This window comes from Panthera leo, chromosome C2, assembly GCF_018350215.1.
Source record: "Panthera leo isolate Ple1 chromosome C2, P.leo_Ple1_pat1.1, whole genome shotgun sequence".
In the NCBI taxonomy this organism is placed as follows: domain Eukaryota; kingdom Metazoa; phylum Chordata; class Mammalia; order Carnivora; family Felidae; genus Panthera; species Panthera leo.
Genome location: NC_056687.1, coordinates 1441630 through 1463852, shown reverse-complemented (window position 1 = coordinate 1463852; position 22223 = coordinate 1441630). Strand labels below are relative to the sequence as shown.

Sequence of the window (22223 nt, the reverse complement as noted above, 5' to 3'; positions counted from 1 at the left end):
TAAGTTGCCATGGATGTGGTTTGCTTGTTTTTTAAAAATTCTCTCTGTGGGTGTCTTTAACGGTAAAGCAGTTACTTATTTAATTGACATATTGGAAGATTTTTCAAAAGTAACAGTTGTTATACTTGATCTGGTGGTGTTTTCGAACCCTGTCCTGCATGTGTCTGTACTTCCCGTCACCCCTCACGGGTGGAACAGGCTGCGGTCCCTGCAGGGCTCCAGAAGATCACCGCCCTGCTCCCAGCCCACGCAGAACAGAGACACAGGGCTGCGCACCCTCCTGGGACTGCTGGCCTGGGCTTGGTCCCCACCCCACCCGGCCTCTTCCCTCCTCCATCCAACTCAGGGGCCCTTCTCCTGTCGCCCTTGGCCCGTTGGCGGGGTGGGAACGTTAGGACTCCGTGCGCTCGGCCCGTGCTGCCTCAGGAACGCGGAGTCTGGGCGAGGATCCCGCCTGTAGCCCTGCGCCCGGGTGACGGGCGCGCCTCGGGGCCAGGCCACCGCCAGCACGCACGTCCCTGTCCGGACCGGAGCACTCAGGCCCTTCCCCAGAGTCGGTGTCACGAAACCCCAAGGTCGGGTTCCAAGAAGGAAGTCTTGTTTGGTCAGAGGCCCTGGTGTGAGGCGGCCCATCAGGGATTAGTGACCAGGCCGGGAGGAGCCCGAGCCACCCTGATGGCTTCATTCACTTCCCTTTTAGCTCAGGAGGCGTCTTCACTGAAGACCAGGACCAAAGTCTCAAGGGCGCTCTCTCTGCTCCTGGCTCTCTCGTTGTTGTTTCGCAAGTTGTTTCGCGCAGCTCTCTCGACCCCAGGGGTCTGCGGACAGAGAGGCTGAGGCCTGGGCGTCCTCACTGCAGGCGCCTACTCCTACCCAGGTCCCGGGCTGTTTGCAGAACAGAGGCCGCTTGCGTCAAGGTTGTAAACTGCACACGTTTTCCTGGGCAGGTATCGAATGGCTAACAGTTTCCGTCATGGGAGCCCGTGGCGACCCTGGATACCTGTTATTAATCATTATGTACATAATTCGTTTTGGGGTCCATGGTTGGCTCAGTGGGTTGAGCGTCCGACTCTTGATTTCGCTCGGATCACGGTCTCACGGTCATGGGATCGAGCCCCGCGTCAGGCTCCACGATAAGCCTGGAGCCTGCTTGGGATTTTGTCTCTCTCTCCCTCTGCCCCTCCCCTGCTTAATATCTCTCTCCTTCTCTCTCCCTCCCTCTCCCTCCCTCTCCCTCCCTTTCCCCCTCCCCCCTCCTCCTCCCTCCTCCCCCTCCCTCCCCTCCCCCTCCCTTTCCTTCTCCCTCTCCCCCGCTCCCTCCCTCCCTCTCCCTCCATCTCCATCCCCCTCCTTCCCCCTCCCCCTCCCCTCCCTCTCTCCCTCTCTCTGTCCCCCTCAAATTAAAAATAGATAAACATTTATAGTTAATTTTTGATTACCCATTAATATGTGAGAAACCACAGAAAATACTTTTAAGAAGGAAGGAAGAAAAACCACCAGCACCAGCCAAGTGTCATAAGTTTTTTGCTTGTATCAGTTACTGGGCCAACCGAGTTTCTTTGCGTTTTTGCTCTAAAAGTTCTGATTCAGCACACTTAGTTTACGGCAGCTGAGGGACTCTCATTACCAGCCAACTGTGCCTGCTTTTACCGGTTTCTGCGCCGCGGCCTATGACTGACTCATTACCCTAGTTCTCACTTTGTAGCCCCAGAAAGATAAGCTCCCCATTGGCGTCCATCCCCAGGGTAGGGTTGGTCCCAGGGACTCCTAGACTTACTGCTTCTGTGACCATTTGGGGGCTTTCTGCCCCCAAAGAAGCATGCGGCTAGCACCGAAACTTTAGGCTATTTCTTTTTTCCCTAATTTCCTCCATTCTTGCTAAAGATGGCACTTATTTGGCTTAAAATACAAAAACTCTTTGTACTTTAGGGTCTCATTTTCTCAGTTAACCAACCATTTCTAGTTTTAATGCAAAATGTTGTAATTGTAAGGTTTAAGTATCATTCAAAAGTAATCCTTTATTTTGACTATTGTAGGAAAGTGATGGAATTACAAAGGAAAATAACAGAAGCATTAGCCATTTGTTCACGAAAAATTCAATTCCTTTATGGTCAGAGATTTCCCCACCAATTGATCCTAAACAGGTCCCCACCTCCACCACCTCCCCCCCAACCCAACCTCCACAAAACCCTCCCTCACCTGTCTACTTGGAACGCCATGGCCTTGAATGAGCTTGGCGACAGGTCCATGACTGAAGGAACCTGCATGCCAGACAGGTGGCAGAGACAGAACAGATGTGCTGGTAACACCACCAGAGACCCAAAGACCCTGATAAAAGTCCGGGCAGCGGAGAATCAGCAAGATGAGAAAATTGTGACATCAGGACTCTGTAACTCCTGATGGTACCTCGGTGTCCCATGGCCTTCAACATCTAGGGAGAGGCCAGCTGTTTCCTCTGTGGGAGTCTCCCCCGTGCGGCTACTCTATAAGTGGTTAGGGTCCTCCGACCATCCCAACAGCCCAGCAAGGATGGGGCTGGACCTCTGGCCTCTTGGTCTAGAAGGGAATGTGGGTCCTGGCTGGATGTGGCTTTCCCTCGAGGCCCTCCCTGGAATACACAGCCAGGAAACAGAAGAAACCAGCTACCCGAATTAATCAACCAAGGTTTTTATTCACAAGTGTGAGTGAACAACCATTATCATTCGAAGAAAATAAACAGATCAATAGAGAATGATCTATGTGAAAAAACAGAACAACTAAGGGGAAGTAAACATAATTCAGGAAACAGAAAAGAATATAAATAACAGGCCTTATTAATATATGTATTTTGTGAGTGTGGAAAGCAAACGTCAGTTTGAATGTCTAGAAAACATTCAACAAGCACCACTCAGCTGTGATATGGTAGGCTGTTCTGGACGTTGGGATGCGTGGTGGGGCACAAGAAACGTCTCCCCGTAGAGCGTGATCCTTGGGAAGGGGGGCAGGTGTGTCAAAGACATGTCTGATAACTCAGAGCAGAAAAGTCTAAAATGGGAAGACCTGGGGATGTAGAAAGTTAATCCAATGTCTATCTGGCACCATTTCAGAAATAGAAAACAGAGAGGGAGAGAGAGGAAAATTTGGGGCACTGAAGAAAGCCGTGAGTATTGCAATGGAAGGAACGCACTGAGTACCGAGCAGAATTAATTTTTAAAAACCCATCCCTAGCACATCCTTATGAATTTTAGAACACCAGCAGTAAAGACAAGATGCTAAAATCTTCTAAATTAACTACAATAAGTATCAGACTTATGTAACACTTATCAGGAACACTGGAAGCCAGTGCTGAGGAGAAAAAAAAATTTTAATGTCTGTTTAATTTTGAGAGAGAGAGAGACAGAGTGCAAGTGGGGGAGCAGCAGAGAGAGGGAGACACAGAATCGGAAGCAGGCTCCAGGCTCCGAGCTGTCAGCACAGAGCCCGACACGGGGCTTGAATTCATGAACCATGAGATCATGACCTGAGCCGAAGTCAGATACTTAACCGACTGAGCTACCCCGGGTGCCCTGGGAAAATATTTTTTGTAGGATTTCTTATTTAACCAAATGTTAAGCATTAGGACAAAATGATAATTTGCAGATATTCCAGGATTCAGAGGATTTCTTTCTAATGTATATTTTTTGAGGGAAAAAAAAGTGAGACTATTTTAGTGAAATGAAAAAGATATCTAGGAAAGAGGAAAATATGGGATCCAAGAAATAATACTTTGTAAATCCAAGAAGACAATGAAAAAGATAACTTATCAACGAGCCTAAAAAGTAACCATTGCAAGTTAGAACAGAGAATCCTATTAGAGAGCTCTAAAAAGAAAGTTTTTCAGAAGAAAGTGAATGTATTTTAACAAATTACGTGAGAAACTGAATGGTCTTTATGATAATGTGAAAGTAAATGTTTCTTTGGGAGCAATAACAAAGAAAAGAAAAGAGAAAAAGGAAAGTCCAGGAAACCCCAGAAGTCATTTAGGAAAGGATTGGTAAACTGAGGTACTATGATGGCTGCTTTTATGTCAATTTGAGTGGCTATAGGCATGAGATTAGACCTTTCTGTCTGTGAGGCTCTTTGCAGAATGAGATTAGCGTTTGAATCAGCAGAGACTCAGGAAAGCAAACTGCCCTCCCCGTGTGGATGGGCATCTTTTAACCTACTGAGGGTCTATTTAGAACAAAGAGTGGACAAACAAGGAATTTGCCCCCTTTTCCTGCCTCACTGCCTGAGCCGGGACCTCCTATCTCCACCTTCTCCTACTATTGGACTCAGAGTTACAACCTCTCATTCTCAGGCCTCTGGACTCAGACTGAACAGCACTGCTGGCTTTTGGCCTAATACTGGTATGATTTTGAGGAATCAGTTTGAGACAGAGAATCCACTTGAAGTCGATGCTCGAAATCGTCTCCCTTATGTAGTTCGGACTTAAGGACAGTCCCCTCAGGTCTGTCACAGTACTCAGCCCCGCAGTGTATCACAGGATCGCTGTCGTGGGTGATTAAATCCAGACTCCTTGACTGTACAGGCGACTTCCTCTCACCATGGGCCCCAAACCTTAAAGTTAGCTAGAAAGAGTTAAAACCCAAAAGCCTTGGCCTCTTGAAGGTTAGACTCTACAGTGAATCTTAGATCGGCGAAGAAACCAGACCTTGAATTGGATTCTCAGAATTCACATGTCAAACATGATGAAACGGGGCCACAGTTTCACTTGACAGAATCACATTTGGCCTCGAGTGTGTGAATGGAAACCAGCGTCCTCAGCATTTGGTCCAGAATTGAGAGGGAAAGCCACAGCCGAGCTAAATAAGAAGCTAAGTACAGGGGGAGGGAAGAAAGTCAGAGAGAGAAAGTGAGAGGGAAGGAGGGAGCAAGGAACAAGATTATGATCCATCAGTGAAACTAAAAGGTGTTGAGGGGAGCCTGGGGGGCCCAGTCGGCTGAGCGTCCAACTTCGGCTCAGGTCATGATCCCATGGTTTGTGGGTTCAAGCCCCACGTCGGGCTCTGTGCAGACACGCTCGATGTCTGGAGCCTGCTTCCGTTTCTGTGTCTTCCTCTCTCTCCGCCCTCCCCTGGTCGTGCTCTGTCTCTGTCTCTCTTGAAAATAAAAAAACATTTAAAAAAATTTAAAAAACTAAAAGGTGTTGATTTGAAAGAACGAAAGATCCCTATGCCGTGAGTAGTATTTTACTTAACAATGTAATGGCAGATAAGACAAAATTAACAGTAGGAATTGGGGTGTATCTGCAGATACGGAGGCGGACGTCAAAATTTGAACCAACAACAATCATAACAACATAGGACAAGCAAGATGTAAATTGCCAAAATTAACCCCCAAAGAAATAGAAAAATCTGGCAAAGGAAATCTCCAGTAAAGACACTGAAAATATCATCAACAAATTACCTTCCAGCAAGATCGCAGAGTTTAATCAGTCTGTCAAATAACATACCATCCCACTTCTATGTAAACCTTCCGGGTCATAGAAAAGAGCAGCTGACCTAATCCTAATTCCAAAACTGGACAAAGAGGCACAAGTAAAAAGAAAACCACAGACAGCATCACCTATGACTAGAGATGCAAAACTTCTAAACGAAATACTAGAAAATTAAATTTAGCGCTGTAGCCAGAAATCTAAGAAGAGTTTAGTTCTACAGCTGTCGATGGAGCCCATCCGTGACTAGATTCCGAGAGAGGATCTGTAAGCCCCAGAACCTCACAGGAGTCAGTGTGCAGAGCGTGTGTGCGTGTGTGCTCTCGGGCGTACGCGTGCATCTGCTAGAAGGATCCGGATGAAAATGGCGATTCTCATCTGGGAAGGATGAATTCTTTGGGGAGATTTAAGAATGTCTACAGTCTTCAAACATTACTTGTGGAGGGCTTTGTTCTCACTGTTAGAGACGCCAGCCGGGCCACCCACAGAACCCGCCCCGTCAGGATCTCAGAGACAGCACACAGTGTGCTTCTTGTTTAAAGCTTCACCTCTACTTCTATCTGCTTAAGAACCACTAAAATTATTACAGTGGCTGCCTCTGGCCTTGTAGCTTTTCATTTCTCTGAGGTGTGTGTCAGTAGTGTCCACAATGAGCAAGTGTTACAATTTTTTTTAATTTTTTTTTTCGTATTTGTTTATTTTGAGAGACAGCACAAGTGGGAGAGGGGCGGGGGGAGAGACAGAGAGAGACAGAGACAGAGACAGAGAGACAGAGAATCCCAAGCAGGCTCTGCACTGCCATGAGAACCATGCGGTCATGACCTGAGCCCAAATCAAGAGTCAGACGCTTAATCGACTGAGCCACACAGGTGCCCCTGGTGTCACTGTTTAATGAGAACAATATTTTAACGTTTTATTTATTTTTGAGACAGAGAGAGACAGAGCATGAACGGGGGAGGGGCAGAGAGAGAGGGAGACACAGAATCAGAAGCAGGCTCCAGGCTCTGAGCCATCAGCCCAGAGCCCGACACGGGGCTCGAACTCACGGACCGCGAGATCGTGACCTGAGCCGAAGTCGGACGTTCAACCGACTGAGCCACCCAGGCGCCCCGAGAACAATATTTTAAAAGATACAATTTGAAAAGTTTTAAACTATGTTTGCGTGTGCGCAGCCCTCCCCACGGGTGACCCACCCGTCACCCTCCAAGCTTCCTGGTGCCCTCGCTAATCCCTGCCTTTCCCCCCCCGTCCCACCCCCAGGCAACCTTGATGTGCTTTCTGCCAATATAGATTGGTTTGCATTTTCTAGGATTAAAAAAATCATAAGGTACATACTTTTTTGTCTAGCTTATTTTACTCAGCATAAATATTTTGAGATTCATCCATGTTTGTTGAGTTTATCAGTAGCTCACTCCTTTTCATCACTACGTAGCATCGGGTTGTGTGGATAAACCACAACCTTGTGTCCGTCCAGCCATTGACGGCATTTGGGTTGTTTCCAGTCTTTCTGTGCTACAGAGAAAGCTGCTAAGAACGTTCATGTACAGCCCTTTGCGTGGACATTCCCTGCCATTCCTCCTGGAGTTGAAAGGCCGGGTCACGAGGCAGAACACTGTCCTACTTTCCCAAAGTGGTTGTGCCCACCACTGTGAAGGAGCCCCAATGCCTCCACACCCTTGCCAACCCTGAGGGGGGAGCCGGTCCGCCTTTCTGGCAGCTGTGAAGGGTGTCTCGCTGTGGTCTTAACTTGCGTTTCCCCAGTCTTTTCATGTGCTGTTTTGCTGTCTGTACGTCTTCTTCAATAAACCGTTCAAACCTCTTCTCATCTCTTACTGAGCTGTTTAATTTCTTACGACCGAGTTTGAGAGTTACTTATATATTCTAAGTCCTTTATCAGATATGTGATTTGAAAATTTTTTTCTCTCCCGTCTCTTAACAGTGTCTTTCAGAGACCAAATAATATTTATTTTGATGAAGTCGTATTTTTCGATTTTCTTTGTTGAGTCACGTCTTTGATGTCCTGTATAAGAGATGTTTGCCTAAGTCAGTGCCATAAAGATTTTCCCCGATGTCGTATTCTTAGAAAATTGACACTTTCAGTGTTTACATTTAGGACTGTATTCCATTTTGAGTTCATGTTTGTATAGGACGTGAGGTGTGGATTGAAGTCCGTTTTTTCTCACGTAGAACGTGTCTAGCTGACCCAGCACCCTCCGTTGAAAAGTTCGTCCTTTCTCCACTGAATTGCCTTTGCAGCTTTGTTACACATCAGCCCGCGTACACACGGAGGGCTGTTGGGGGGCACTAGTGTCTTGCGTTGATCCCTTTGCCACGATGCCGGTATCACACTGTTAGGATTACTAGTTGTATTGTGAGTTTGAGATCGCGGAGAACGAGTTCTCCAACTTTGTACTTGTTTCTCAAAGTTGTTTTGGCTACTTGGTCCTTTTTGCGTTTCATAGCAGTTTTATAATCAGCTTCTCAGCTTCTCTGTAGACCCCGTTTGGATTTTGACGGAGGCCGCATTGAATACGTGGGCCGGTTTGGGGAGAACTGACATCTGAACAGTTTTGGGTCTTCTGGTTGACGAGTGCCGATGCCTCCCCACTCCTGCAGGCCCTCGTTCTCTCAGCAGCACTTGGCACCGCACAGCATACGTATCTTTCACGTCTTTTGTCGGGTTTATCTTTGTTTTGTATTTAAAATTTTTTTTTTTTCCAACGTCTTTTATTTATTTTTGGGACAGAGAGAGACAGAGCATGAACAGGGGAGGGGCAGAGAGAGAGGGAGACACAGAATCGGAAACAGGCTCCAGGCTCCGAGCCATCAGCCCAGAGCCTGACGCCGGGCTCGAACTCACGGACTGCGAGATCGTGACCTGGCTGAAGTCGGACGCTTGACCGACTGTGCCACCCAGGCGCCCCTGTTTTGTATTTTTGATGCTGCTTTAAACGTTATATTTCTGTCTCCGTTTCTAGGTGTTTGTTGCGAATACAGAGAGGTATTAGTTCTGGTAGCTGTTTTGGAAATTTCATTGAATTTTCTTTATAGATGATCATGTTGTTCATGCTCTATTTGTTGCTGGTAGTCCAGAAACCTTGGATTTCTTCCTTCCCGATTGCACCCCGATGGGCTCTGGTATGATGTGGGGTACAAGGGGTGAGCACAGACACCCTCACCTTGTGTGCAGTCTCAGGGGAGAGCACCCAGTCGTTCACCACCAGGTGTGGTGTTAGCCGTGGGGTCTCACGGACGCCTTTGTAAGCTCTGCTCCGAGTTTACTAAGGGGCTTTTAATCAGGAGTGAATGTTGGATTTGGATTTTGTCAAGCTCTTTGTTTCTACTCTCAATAGAGCTGCTCATTTGTTGTTTGTTTCTGTTCGTTTAATATGGAATATGGTGACATTGATTGAGTCCTTTAAATATGAAACCAACCTTGCATTCCTGGGATAAACGTTGTATAGGCATTATGTGTTATTCCTTTTAAATATCGTTGAATTTGATGTGCTAAAATTTTATTTCCTATTTCTGCATCCGTGGCATACTGGCCTGCAGTGATATTGGTCTACTGTTGTGTTTGAATGTCTTTGTCAGGTTTCGACATCAGGGTGATACTTGCCTCATGAAGTGAATTGACAACCGTTTCTTCCTCTTCAGTTTTCTGGAAGAATTGGTTTAGACTTGCTACCAGTTTTTTCTTAAACACTGGTAGAATTCACCAGTGAAGCCATCTGGGCCTCAGGTTTTCTCTGTGAGAAAGTATCTTCAAATGCATTGTCTGTAACAGAATAGATGCAGGCATATTCATGTTATCTATTTTTTTTTCCTTGAGTGAACTTTGGTAATTTATGTCTCTCGGGGACATTTGTCTATTTCATTTAAGGTGTGGAATTTATTGGCCTGAAAGTGTTCACGACATTCCTGCATTATCCTCGTAGCACCTGCGGGTCTCTGGTGATGCCTCTCATTCCTAAAACTGCTCATCTGTGTCTTCTCTCTCTGCATCAGTCTGCCTAGAGGTCTGTCAAGTTTATGGATTTTTCTCTAAAGAACCAACTTTTGATTTCGTGGATTTTATTTTTCTGTTTTCTGTTTTATTTCAACAATTTCTGCTCTGGTCTTTATTTATTTATTTATTTATTTATTTATTTTTGTCTGCTTACTTAAGTTGCTTTTCTTTTTTCAGTTTTTAGGGTGCTAACTGAGGTCGTTGTTTTGAGACCTTTTATTGCTTTCTCAGCATTTCATAAATTTCGATATGTTGTGTTATCACTTTCACCAATTTCAAAATACTTTGTCTCTTGGGCTATTTAGAAGCCTGCTATTTAGCTTCAAAATATTAAGGGGTTTCATAGATTTTTCTGTTGGTTTTTAATTTGATTTCATTTTCTGACTTGAATCCTTTAAATTTATGTTTGTGTTACAGGCCAGAATGTGATCTTTGTGAATATTCCATGACAACTTGGACAACATGTACATCTGCTACTTGTTGGGTAGAGTGGCCTATGAGTTGGTTGGTTGTCTAGTGCATGTCTTCTGTGTCTTTACTTATCTACTTGGTCTATCAGTTGTTGAGAGGAGGGTATTAAAAACCTCTTGACTATCACTGTGCTCTTATCTATCTTTCCTTCCAATTTTTTTCAGTTTTTACTTCATGTATTTTGTAGTTCTCTAATTAGGAGTGTGGGTTCCTCTTAGTAAATTGGCCTCCTTTATCATTATAAAATGACCTTCTTTATCCCTGTTTACTATTCTTCATTCTGAAATCTGTTTTGTCTGGCATTAATAGATTCTGACCCCTCCCCACTGCTTTCTTTCAATTCGTGCTAGCATAGTGTCTCTTTTCCCATGCTTTAATTTTAAGCTATTTTATATTATTTTACATTGAAAGTATGTTTCTTGTCATCAGCATGTTTGGATCTACTTTTTTCCCTACCCCAACTGATAATCTCTGCCTTTTCATTAGGGTGCTCAGGACATTTACGTTTATTGTGATATTGATATGGTGGGGTTTAAATCTATTGTCTTGGTACATATTTTTTATTTGTTCTATATTATCTCTGTTCCCCCTTTTCTCTTTTGCTTTTTTTTACATTACTTATGATTTCATTTTAACTCCTTCTTGACTTTTTAGCTATAACTTTTTGTTTTGTTAATTTAGTGACTGTTCTAGGGTTTTATAGCATACATGCTTAAATTATTATAATCTGCCCTCACATGATGTTATACCACTCATGCACAGTATAAGAATCTTCCATTTCTCCTCTCCAGGCCTTTGTGATATTGTTGTCGTACATTTAACATCTGCATATGTTAAAAATCCCATACTATACTCTTAGTTTTGTTTCAACAGTCAATTGGCTTTTTTTTAATTAAGTATTTTAATTCCAGTATCATTAACAGACACTGTTATATTAACAGCCAATTAACTTTTAAAGAGATGAGAGTTGGTACTTCCAGTGTTCTTTATCCCTTGAAGTAGATCCCCCTTTACATCTGGTGTCATTTCCTTCTGCCTGGAGGGCTTCCTTTCACATTCTTTGGGGTGCAAGTGTGACGATGAATTCTTTCAGCTTTGGTATGTCTGGAAGAGTCTTTATTTTGCATTCCTTTTTAAAATATATATTTCTGGGAAAGTATATTTTTGCTGGAATGGCAGGACTTTTCTTTTCTTTTCTTTTCTTTTCTTTTCTTTTCTTTTCTTTTCTTTTCTTTTCTTTTCTTTTCTTTTCTTTTCTTTGGAGCACCTTGAAGAGTTGCTCCCCTGTCGTGCTGTTTGCATTATTTCCAGTAAGAAATCTGCTGTCTTGGGGTGCCTGGGAGGCACAGTCGGTTAAGTATCTGACTCTTGGTTCCAGCTCAGGTGATTATCTCACAATTCAGGAGATTGAGCCCCGCATCAGGCTGCATGCTGGCAGCATAGAGACTGCTTGGGATTCTCGCTCTCCCTGCCCCCGTCTGCCCCTTCCCTGCTCGTGCCTGCTCTCTCTCTGTCTCAAAATGAACAAATAAACTTAAAAAAAAAGTAATCTGCTGTCTCATCTTTGTCCCTCCATGTGTGAGGCCTTTTCCACTGGCCGTGGTGTACATTTTCTCTTCATACTGCCATGCTTTGGTGTGGTTTTCCGCACATTTCTTGTGCTTGGCCTTCATCAGGATTCTTAGATCTGTGTGTTTATAGATTTTATAAAATTTGTCACATTTTTATCTGTTTTCTGTACCACCTTCTCTCTTATCCTTCATGAACCAGTTATATGTGTGTTGGACTGATAGATTTGTCTGACAGCTCAATGATTTGCTGGGTTTTCTTTTTTTCCAATCTCTGTGTGTGTTTCATTTTGTCTTTTTTGGGGGGGTGGGGTGGGGGGTGAGGGGCAGAAAAGGAGAGAAAGAATCCTAAGCAGGCTCCACGCTGAGTGTGGAGCCTGACACAGGGCTCTAACTCACAACCATGAGCTCATGACCTGAGCTAAAATCAAGAGTTAGACAATCAACTGACTGAGCCACCTAGGCACCCCATTCTGTGTGTTTCATTTTGCATAGTTCCTGTTATTGTGTTTTTAAGTTCACTGGTCTTTCTTCTATTCTAGATCTTTCTATTCTGAGGTTGGTACCATCCAGTGTAGTTCATCTACCAGATGCACCCTTAGACTCTAGAAGGGTATACCTAAACACTTCATGCCTTTGTGTGAGCGTTAGGCATGTTCCCTGACCCTTCCAGGCAGTTCTCACCCAGTCTTGAGCAGTGTGTGTGCCACTGATGTTCAGGGGACCCTCTGCGTGCCATCGCACGGACCCTGGCTGCCTTGTTTCCTGTGCTCTCAGTTCAGGGAGTCTGCAGGCTCCGCCTGGGTTCCTTCTTCCCTCACCGTGGCCTGGATGCCTGGGCGGACCCCGGGGGCACAGATGGGCTCACCTCATGTGTCTCCCGCCTCTCAGAAACCACTGTCCTTCCTTGTTTGATGTCCGGGCTCTTGGAGGCTGGTGTTTGATGTATTTTGTCTGGTTTATGATTTTAGGAGTGGGGGTAAGTCCAGCAGCTGGTACTCCAGCCCACACAGAAGCGAAAGCCTAAATTTATTTTTAAATCACAGTAAAACAGAAAGCCCACTCTTGAACACTGGTCCCTTCTCTGTGTCACCCTCAGAGAGAGATGCTTTTGCAATCTAGACCTGATGGTGCACCTGCTCAGCCAGGCCAGCTGGGTGTTTGGCTTGAGTTGGAAGCTCGACTGCCTTGTTCATGTTTTGGTCTGGGTTCCCTGGACAGCAGAGACCAAGGGGAGAATTTAAGGTGCGTACTTGGCAAGTGTGAACTCAGAGTAGCAGGGTAGATTGGGTGGGGGGGGGGGGGGGGGGGTGAAGAGAGGAAAGGTGGCTTTAGCAGCAGGAGAAACTGTCCCAGGGGGCTGCTCCGTCCCCGAGAGCCTCTAGGTTCCCCGCCTATGCTGTGGAGGTCGCTGTGCTTAGCTGTGTGTGGGTGGCCTGGCCGTGGCACCTGTGGGGCATGTGACACACCATAACTGTGGTGTCTCCAGGATGGCCGGCGGAGGGCTTGTGTGTGCGGACTCACAGCCATGTGACGGAGGGAGTGTGGCCTGAGCTTCTGGTCCCGGGAGGATCGGCCTGCGGACTCGTGCACCACATCCACTCAGGCTCGCTCGTCAGCCCCCCTCCAGACAGCCCTTCACACACACGTCATTGTCTCAGCAAGGTCAGCAATTAATGAAGATTTAAAGCCTTTAAAAAAAATATGATGGCCCTCTCTTCCTGTCCTTTTTGTTTTGGAAAATGGAGCTATGGACAGGTGGTCACTCCTAGTGGCCCACAAGCTGCGGGTCCCCTTAACCTGGTCAGCCGTGGCGTCTCTGTGGCGTCTCTGATGGGCTTAACTGGATCTTCCTTGTTGCTGTTTGCTTACTGACAGCACACAGTTTTATCACAGTTTAACCAAAACTAAGTGATATCTCACCCAGATGCTTTAAAATTGTGTTTAATCTCGGGCACCTGGGGGCTCCGACGGTTGAGCGGCCGACTTCGGCTCAGGGCGTGATCTCGCGGTCTGTGGGTTCAAGCCCCGTGTCGGGCTCTGTGCTGACAGCTGAAGCCTGGAGCCTGCTTGGGATCCTGGGTCTCCCTCTCTCTCTGCCCCTCCCCTGCTCCCACTCTGTCTCTCTCTTTCTCTCTCTCTCTCTCTCTCTCAAGAAAATAAAACATTTTTAAAAACTTCTCGTGACAAGCGGGAGAAGAAACACGGGCCATACGTATCAGGGGCTGTGTGATGGTCCAGTTCCCCGCGGGGCCGCTTGGTTCATGAGCACATTCCCCGCTGTGAGTTTATCGAGGTGCTAGACTCCTGCGCCAGTCCCGGCCAGTGGGACTTCTTTTTAGGAAGGCGGTTTTGTTGAATTGATTTAGAACTTTAGTTTGGTTTTCCTGTGTTTCAGGTGGTTTCTTGAACTATGTGGTGAATTTGCTAATTGGTTAATTACTCCCTGCTTGTTAGCAGATGTGTACTGTTGTGTCTGTTTTGTGGTTCATTGTAACATTTACATGTGGTTGATTAATGTAGAAAAGTGTTGTAGGCAACTCGATCTGGTTTGTCTGATGTTTCCAGTGTTCTCGTGCAGTACCTCATGCGGTGCCCAGCCATCACGCGCCTAGTGGCCACCTGTCAGAAATATGTGCATGTTTCACCAAAGCGTGTGGTCAGAAATGTTCACGCACACACTCTTCAGAATAGCCAAGAACTAGGAAAAACAACGAAGTGAGAGTCCACGGTGATGTGTTGCCAGCAGGGTCCTGTGCGGCAGTGAGGTTGGGCGGGCCACGGCCACGTGGAAGGGGTGTGACCTCGGGTGTAAGGCACCAGGCACAGGGGAATCTGTTTGTGTAAGTGGCCCCACGAGTGTAAAGCTCGCAGCGGGCAACGCCAGTCAGCGTGCTGGGGTCGGTGCGGTGGCTGCCCGCTCGGGGGAGGGGGCGGCTGTGGAGGCGGGAGGGCTCCGGTGCCAGGACGCCAGCTGTGGGTGTGCTCGCTTTGTGAAAACTCACGAGGCTGCATCCTTGTGATTTTTCACGCCTCAGTGAAAACGTTTGCCTGAAGCAGGATTCACCGCGCACGTCTTGGAATCAAAGAGTGATCAGCAGGTTAACAGAGAAGGCGAATCCTGAATTCTTCCTCACAGTGAGGTCCCTTGCTGGGGCTCTCAGGGACCAGCAGGGTAGGGGCAGGTCGCCTGCCCCGTGCACCGGGGGGGTCGGCAGGTACTGCGTGCAGGAGGAGCTCTCGGGGAGCACGGAGAGCAGGAGCTGGCACCCGCGGCCGGCCCTGCTGGTGAGGAGCTTCGCGGACAGGGCTGGGGCTCCCCCATCCTGAGTGTGGGCACAGCAGGTGCCCAGCCTCTGGCCCCGGGTGGCCTCTGCCCTGCTCACAAGGGCATGGACTTCCCAGGAGACACCTTCCAGTCCCTTTCAGTGAATATCCCAGACCTGGGTGACACGTGTGTGTGGGTTTTCACCCCGCGTCGAGACCGGTGGCCGCTTTGCCCCATGGACTGGGGTCTCTTCCATCATGTGGCTTCAAGTCGCATCTTCCACACTCTGAGCCAGCCTGGGGGCCAGCCTGTGGCCTCGGCTGCAGCATTCTGTTCAAGGGCGGCCATGGGCCCCGGAGCAGAAGCGGAGCGTGGCCCGAGGGGGGGAGCCCCACGGAGCCGGGTCGGCGCACCTGGCGGGGGGCTCCCGTTGTGGGCGTGTTCTGAAGACACACCCCGAGTCAGGGTGGCCCGTGTCCCCCCGAGGAATGGAGGCTGGAGCTCAGGGCACTGATGGGGGAGGTGCGCACCCAGCTCCAGCCTTCCGAGTGTCCTGTGAGAGTCTCTCGGGCCCAGCAAGTGAGACTCGGTTCATTAGGATCATTTCAGCATGGAAAGAAAACGTACCTGCACTCATCCAGTCGGGTTCCTTGTCTCTGGGGTGTAGTGCGTGCAGGGCGGGGGAGCCTGGCCGGGCCCGGCCCCTGGTGTGCAGGGTGCGAGCGCCAGACCCGGGTGTGGTGTGCAAGGGTCCGCCCTCAGGGCACAACCTCACCTGAATTAGCCCCAGCAGTGGTTCTCACACTCGGACATCTAGCTCTGGACCCCGAGTGAGGCCTCACGGTTTTGGGCTTCTGTGGAACTGATGCCCACCCCCCGGGCACAGCCGAGCGCGGTTCTGGGCAGCTCAAGGTGGCCCTGGACGGCGTGAGCACACCCGGGCCCGTGCACCCGTGGGCCGCGTCCTCCAGCCCCGCGTCACCTCGCCCGCGTCTCTCCGTTCCAGGCATCAGCAACGCAGAAGCGCGGCAGCCAGGGAAGGCACCCAACTTCAGCGTCAACTGGACGGTGGGTGACTCGGCCATCGAGGTCATCAACGCCACGACGGGGAAGGACGAGCTGGGCCGTGCATCCCGCCTGTGTAAGCACGCCTTGTACTGTCGCTGGATGCGTGTGCACGGCAAGGTACCGGCCCCGCCTCCCCGCAGCTTGTTCCACAAAGCCCCGCGCCACCATCCCCACGGCCTTTCCCAGACCTCTTTGTTCCTTGGGACCCCTCACCTCGAAGTGTGGCCCCGGCTCCTCTCATCTAAAGCAGCCTCAGGCAGCTCTTCCCTTCCCGCTGGCTTCCTGGGGGGACCCTCTCACCTGCACGTGCTGCCAGGTGATTCCACCAGAGGAGGGAAGGCCCCCTCGCGGCCCTCAGGAGGCCTTAGGCCTGTTCCTGCAGTAGCAGCAGGGTCCCTTTCCCCAGATGAGACCTTCTCCGGTCCGTGCGCGTCTTGCTGGTTTTCCTTTATCGGTCGGGTGCGTGGCGGGTGTTTGTTAGAAGGCTGGCGCCGAACTTGGCGTGGCGGTTTGGACCGAAGCCGGCTCGCGCTCCCGTCCCTGTTCCCGCAGCAGGGCCACCTGTGCTGGAGGTCCGCACCCTGTTTATCCCTGAGACCTGCAGCAGCATGGGTCAGCCAGCCACGGGGGGGCAGCGCCTCCCAGTCCTTCGGTGTGAATGAAACACACATAACATCAGACGGGCTGTGTGTTTCAGTAGCTGAAAAGATTAAAATTGAAATTGGAATCAGGTGCCTGTGGGCTCAGAAGCCCCTCTTTAGAACCCGGGGTCTGAAACTGCCTGTCTGACGGGGCGCCGGCTCCGCGGGGGGCGGGGGGCACGACGGTCGTGGGCCCTTGCGCCCTGTGTGACACGGCCCCTTGGAGGAAGGCACTGCTGCCTCGGGGCTGTCCCCCACGAGCCAGCGTAGGACGAAATACCAGATTTTGAATGTCTTACTGAGTTTTGTTTTCTACTGTTTCTGCTTAAATAGTCGTGCTTTTTTTTTTTTAACTTCATACAGGTTCCCTCCAACTTGTTACGGTCCAAGATTACTAAGCCCAACATGTACCATGAATCCAAACTGGTAGCGAAGGAGTACCAGGCCGCCAAGGCGTGTCTGTTCAAAGCGTTCATCAAGGCGGGGCTGGGCGCCTGGGTGGAGAAGCCCACAGAACAGGACCAGTTCTCTCTCACACCCTGACCTGGGGCCTGGGGCCGGGGCTGCTGCGTCCAGCGCTGTCTCCAGAATGTCCCGTCTGGACTGGGGGCAGGTGTGGGGACGCGGGGTGCTGGGCATCCAGCACTTTCTCCGGAACGTCCCGTCTGGATTGGGGGCAGGTGTGGGGACGCAGGGTGCTGGGCGTCCAGCGTGGGGACGCGGGGTGCTGGGCGTCCAGCGCTTTCTCCGGAACGTCCCGTCTGGATTGGGGGCAGGTGTGGGGACGCGGGGTGCTGGGCATCCAGCACCGTCTCCGGAACACGTGTCTGGACTGGGGGCGGGCGCGCACTTCGGGGAGGGTGGGGAGGGTGTTGGGGTTCAGTGTCCCCACCTGGCACCCCTGTGCAGCGGCATTACCCCTTTGAATTATCCAGTGACTGCTTTCAATCTCCGTTTACGTTTAGAAATTGAGTTCTACTGAGTAGGGCTTCCTTAAGTTTAGGAAAATAGAAACTACTTTGTGTGAAATTTTTGAATAAATAATTTATTCAGAGTTAGGAACGTGGTTTATAAAATAAGTAATTATATCAGGTCACTCTTACGCCACATTACTTTATGTGTGGAGAAGGGGAGAGCGTAGAGAGAGGTTGGAGGCGGTAGCCTGAAGAGAGCGTCAGGGCTGTGTTACTGGTGGGTCTCCTGCCCGCCCGCCGTGGCCCGGCTGCCCTCAGTGACTGTCCCAGCCTGCCCGGGAGAGGACCCTGCACGACAGGCCCAGCCCAGCGCACACACGTGGCCCCTGGCGTGGGGTCGGCGTGCGTCCGTGAGGGTGCAGCCTGGATCCCTCTACCCTTTAGCCCCCCTGGAAGCTTCTGTGCCCCTCCTAGGGTTGCATCGTGGAAAACGTGTTGGTTCACTTCTAAGTGATCAAAGGTACAACGTGGGTGGTAATCATGGCCATTCATCGGAGATTTTTCAGCAGTATTTAACTTTTAGGGACTAGGAGGAATCCACAGAGGCTACTGCACAATTTTCTTCCTTCCTCTGAATCTAATGAGTGTGGATGACTCTCCAGACATCTTCACAGAATGGAAATAGAATTAATTAAGTAGAGATACTCATTCTTAGAAAATGCCACTTAAGGCATATTTTTAAATTAAGCTTTATCAAAGGCGTGTTTGAAGTCAGTATTCAGGCCAGAAGCTGGTGAGGCCACAGACGCCGTCCCCACCAGGGTCTGCACATTGATTGTCACGGCAGGGAAGGGGTGCTGCTGGCGTCGGGGTGACCCGGGGACGCTGCTCCACACCCCGCAGCACCCGGGGTGGCCCCGGGCCGAGTCGGCAGATGGTCAGGAGCGCGGGCTGGGGTCCTGGGTGGCGCCTCGACCTGAGCTCAGAGATTTGCACCAATTGCCTTGTTTCTTCCACTCAGGATCAGACAGGAGCCCGAGGAGGTGCTGGGTCAGAAGGTGGGGGGGGGGCCTTGTGGGCGCAGCAAGCAGAGACGGGAGGCCCCGCCCTGCCTTTCTGGACTCAGAAGGCCTAGGACAGGAGCAGAGCAGCTACTGTCCCCTCGGTCCCGACCCCACGTGCTCAGAGCAGGAGATTCGGACCAGAAGTGCAGAGCCTCCCGGCGCCTCTGTGGCTCCCCGGGTGGCCGGTCGCAGCCGTGGGTCCGGACCAGGGACTGACCAGGGGCAGAGGAGCGAGCCCCGCCCACACCAGCCCGCTCTCCTGCAGCCGGGGTGCAGGGGTGCGGGGCGGGGGGGGGCACGGCCCGGGCTGCGCCTTCCACCCGCAGCAGGAAAGCTGCCGGCCGGTGTCGCTCCCCTCCCCGAGCAGGCGCTCCCAACTCAGACGACATCTGTAGCCCCTGTGTTTTTATTCTCTCTACAAATGGTATTTTTTCTAACGGGGATCGGGAGACGGACTTAGTTTTTACAGAATACCTGGATTTTGACTAAAAGCCCAGGGGAAATATATTGCATGTACATACAAACGCTGCCCAGTATGTCTGGCTTCTTCCCTCCCGTCAGGTAAAGGCTGAGGGGAGTGTGGTCCTCTCCCCGCCCCAAGTGAAGAAGGACGGCCCTGCTGTGTGCTGGTCCCAAGGACCCCAGCTCCGCGGCCACCGGGACTCTCCCCCGGGCCTCGTGGGCTGTGGAGGACAGCGCTCGGGGTCGGGAGGGAGGGAGCCGTGCCCAGGACGGGACGGGACAGCAGCCGGATTAGCTCCCCCGTGAGCGGGAACCAGAGGAAGGAAACGTTAACTCCTCAGGGAGGCGGGAGGCGAGTCAGGAAACTGCACTTTAAACAAACTGCCCTATTTGAGGCTCAGCGTGCATTCTGCCCCGTGACTGTTTTCCGAGGTATTATTTTGCACACTGTGCCCTAACCCTGGATTTCAGAGACTTGGGAAATCTGACAGCACCAAGAACCTGATTGAGAAAAATCAGTTGTGAAGACGGTTTGCCCAGTGGGGGTTGGGAGGGTTCTGTTCTGTTTTGTTTGCTAAACCTGAAGTATTAACTCCAGGAAGACAGGGACCCTCATGTGGTCCCCAGGCTCGGGACAGCTGTCCCACTAGCGGAAGGCCCTTCGCGCCTGGGGTGGGGGTGGGGGGCCAGGCGCGCCACAGAGCCCCGTTCTGATCCTGAATCTTAATTGCACTTTTCATCATGTTTTTCTGTTTTGGAGAGTTTTATTGACTTATTTAATCAAAAACAGTTACTGTATCTGAAAACGTGCAGACTGACATCTCACAAGGCATTGATTTCTCTGGAATGTATTTTCGTTCAGATGATTTCCTTGGTACCCACACTCTAGACTCGCTGCTTTCTTCGTAAAGACAGCGTTCCTTGTCATCCCAAATAGGGACGCCGAGGAGGGGGCGGCTCTCTGGCTCCTCAAGGCAGGCAGAGCTGAGGGGGATTAGTGATGCTGGGGGCGGGGCCACACGCCGCGTCCCCTTTTATCAAAAAACAGAAATCGGATGGCTCTTCACTTCTAAAATATTTCACACCAAAAAAATACGGTCTGCCCCGACCATAAGTTTGATCTAGCAAGAGGAATAAAAGCAGCTGGCTTTCCCATCTGTGTGAAGTCAGAGAATCTCTCAGAAGGTTCCTTTTTGTCAACCCCAAACTACCTAAGTGGAAAGGGCAGAGTATTTGCGACCTTGTGTGTCCAGTGTTGTGTGTCCTTGTCCCCTGGAGTGTCCTGTGACCCTCTCCATCCTCCTGGCCAGTCACGTGCCTCGGGGCTGGGAGGGGAGGGTCTGACTCGGTCCCGGCATTTAGCTGACCTCTGGCACTGCTGTGTGCACCTGTTCACTGTTTGCAGCGACGAGCCCCCAGCCCCAAGGACACTTAGCTTGGCCACGCCGTGGGCTGATGGTACATCGGGAGCCGACGCCTGTCCTTCTGGACACGACCACGAATGGTTAAAGTCAGTCTGCGGAACGTTTGTGGAGTGAGCCCGGAAGCAGTTTGCTTCTCCAGATATTGGGTCATATGCTTTTGTTTTACTTTATTTTATTTTAGAATTTGGACACTTTATATGAATGTAGTTCAGCCAAGAACCCTGTCGCTAAGATCCAGTCCCCAGTGTTCTCTGTATGTATATTGATGTATATACCACACGTTACAACCTGCATGAGCTTCCTTCTCGCAGCGAGACCAGCCGGAACCAAGCATGAGACGCGGTCCTACACACAAAGGATTTGACATGTTCTCAATAAAAGACAGTGTTATACCACTGCAGTGTGGCTGGGTTTTCTCTCTCGTTGTCCCCGTGGTCCGCTGGCAGGCCTGAGGGCAGCCCTAAAGAGCATAATTTGCAGGGGTGCATAAGCACCTGCTGAGGGCTGCCCGCTGACTGGTCTTGTAGCCGTGCGCTGACCCAGCGCTCGGCGCATTCATACCCAGCTCGGGACAGTTCCTCCGAGCCCTTGGACCCGCGGGTCCCTCACGGCCCTCCTGAGCATGCGTCGCCCACCCCCACATGCAAGGTGTGTAGAGGACAGTGAGGCAGCTGCCCCTGCTCGTGTCCCCGCCTGTGAGAAGGGACGACAACGTGGCCCCTGTGACCTGTCGGGCTGTGTGAGGGCGACACGGACAGGAAAACACATGGGAAGAACCTGGGCTGGCCAACAGGCCACGGGCCAGGTGGACTGGGGTCTCAGGTGCAGGAAAGCAGCACAACTAAGAAGGCGGGACTTTGTTATTCAGGGCTGACATTTCTGAAAGACGCTCATAATAGACCAAGTGGAAAGCTGGCTGCAGAGAGCGGTATTCGTGCATTTCACGGTTGCGAAGAAATACGGGTGCATTATGTACAGCACATGTGGAACAGCCTGGAAGGGGCTGAGTCTGGTCTTTGTGAGTGGGGATTTGGGGTGATTTTAATTTAATTCTGCCTTTTTAAGCTTACCCATTTGTCTGATGTTTCTACAATTACATGAAAAGTAAAGAGGAAAATGTTTTTAAAAGTCAAAATCCCCATACAAATAAAAAGCACTGTTATGAAAAACTTGCTCTCTTTTGTATCAATTTTGAGTCTGTTCTTTTCCCACAATAAAAGCAATGTTAAGATGGAGATACGTAACACGAAAAGACGGGGGCAGCACGCCCTTCACAGGTTCATCCCCGGAAGAGCATTTCCCCGAGGATGCCATGTTGAGGGAGCCTCAAGGCCCTCGCTGGAGGCTGGTGATGAGGCAGAGACATCACGGGGCGTCCCGAGTGTTGGGGACAGATCCCTGGGCACAGCAGAGACCGCAGCCCGCAAGGAGCTCCTCTGGGAAAGGACTAGAAAGAAATCCCCCCGGGTTTCACTGCAAACACACACTGCAATGTGCCAGCTACCACTAATTAATTTTTATCGATATATGCCTTTTTTTTCCATTAAACATAAAGTTAGATCGTGATACTTAATAAAATGGAGGAATTTTTAAAATGATTTTCATACTTAATTCTTATTTAATCTTTAGCTCCTGGGGGTAATATTCAATCTACACGTGTACACAAAGATTTTATCATTCCCCTCACTTAGGAAATAACCTGAACATTTACCTACGTATTTCATTAAGTTTGTAAGTTTTTTGCAAATAAGAAAAACAGCATATGGAACTCATTTTCCTTTCACGGCACATTAGTAAGTGGGTCAACCATATTAAATGTACATGTTTTAAATGTTGGCTGACTTCAGCAGTTTATCTCATCGGGTGTGTGCTGCAATTT

The 22223-nt window shown here is 49.8% G+C and overlaps 1 protein-coding gene across 4 annotated transcripts in view; it reads left to right on the top strand.

Moving 5' to 3' along the window:
- ADARB1 (adenosine deaminase RNA specific B1) overlaps positions 1-20730 on the top strand; it is an 86293-nt gene extending 65563 nt beyond the window's left edge. For 3 of the 4 annotated variants that reach the window (XM_042954761.1, XM_042954762.1, XM_042954760.1), the window contains exons 9-10: positions 15778-15956; positions 16844-20730. In XM_042954761.1, coding sequence (XP_042810695.1) covers positions 15778-15956; positions 16844-17023 — 359 coding nt within the window. In that variant the 3' untranslated portion in view covers positions 17024-20730. The remainder of the gene's footprint in view (positions 1-15777; positions 15957-16843) is intronic. The other variant, XM_042954763.1, reaches the window with a different exon arrangement.
- Positions 20731-22223: the final 1493 nt, after the last annotated feature.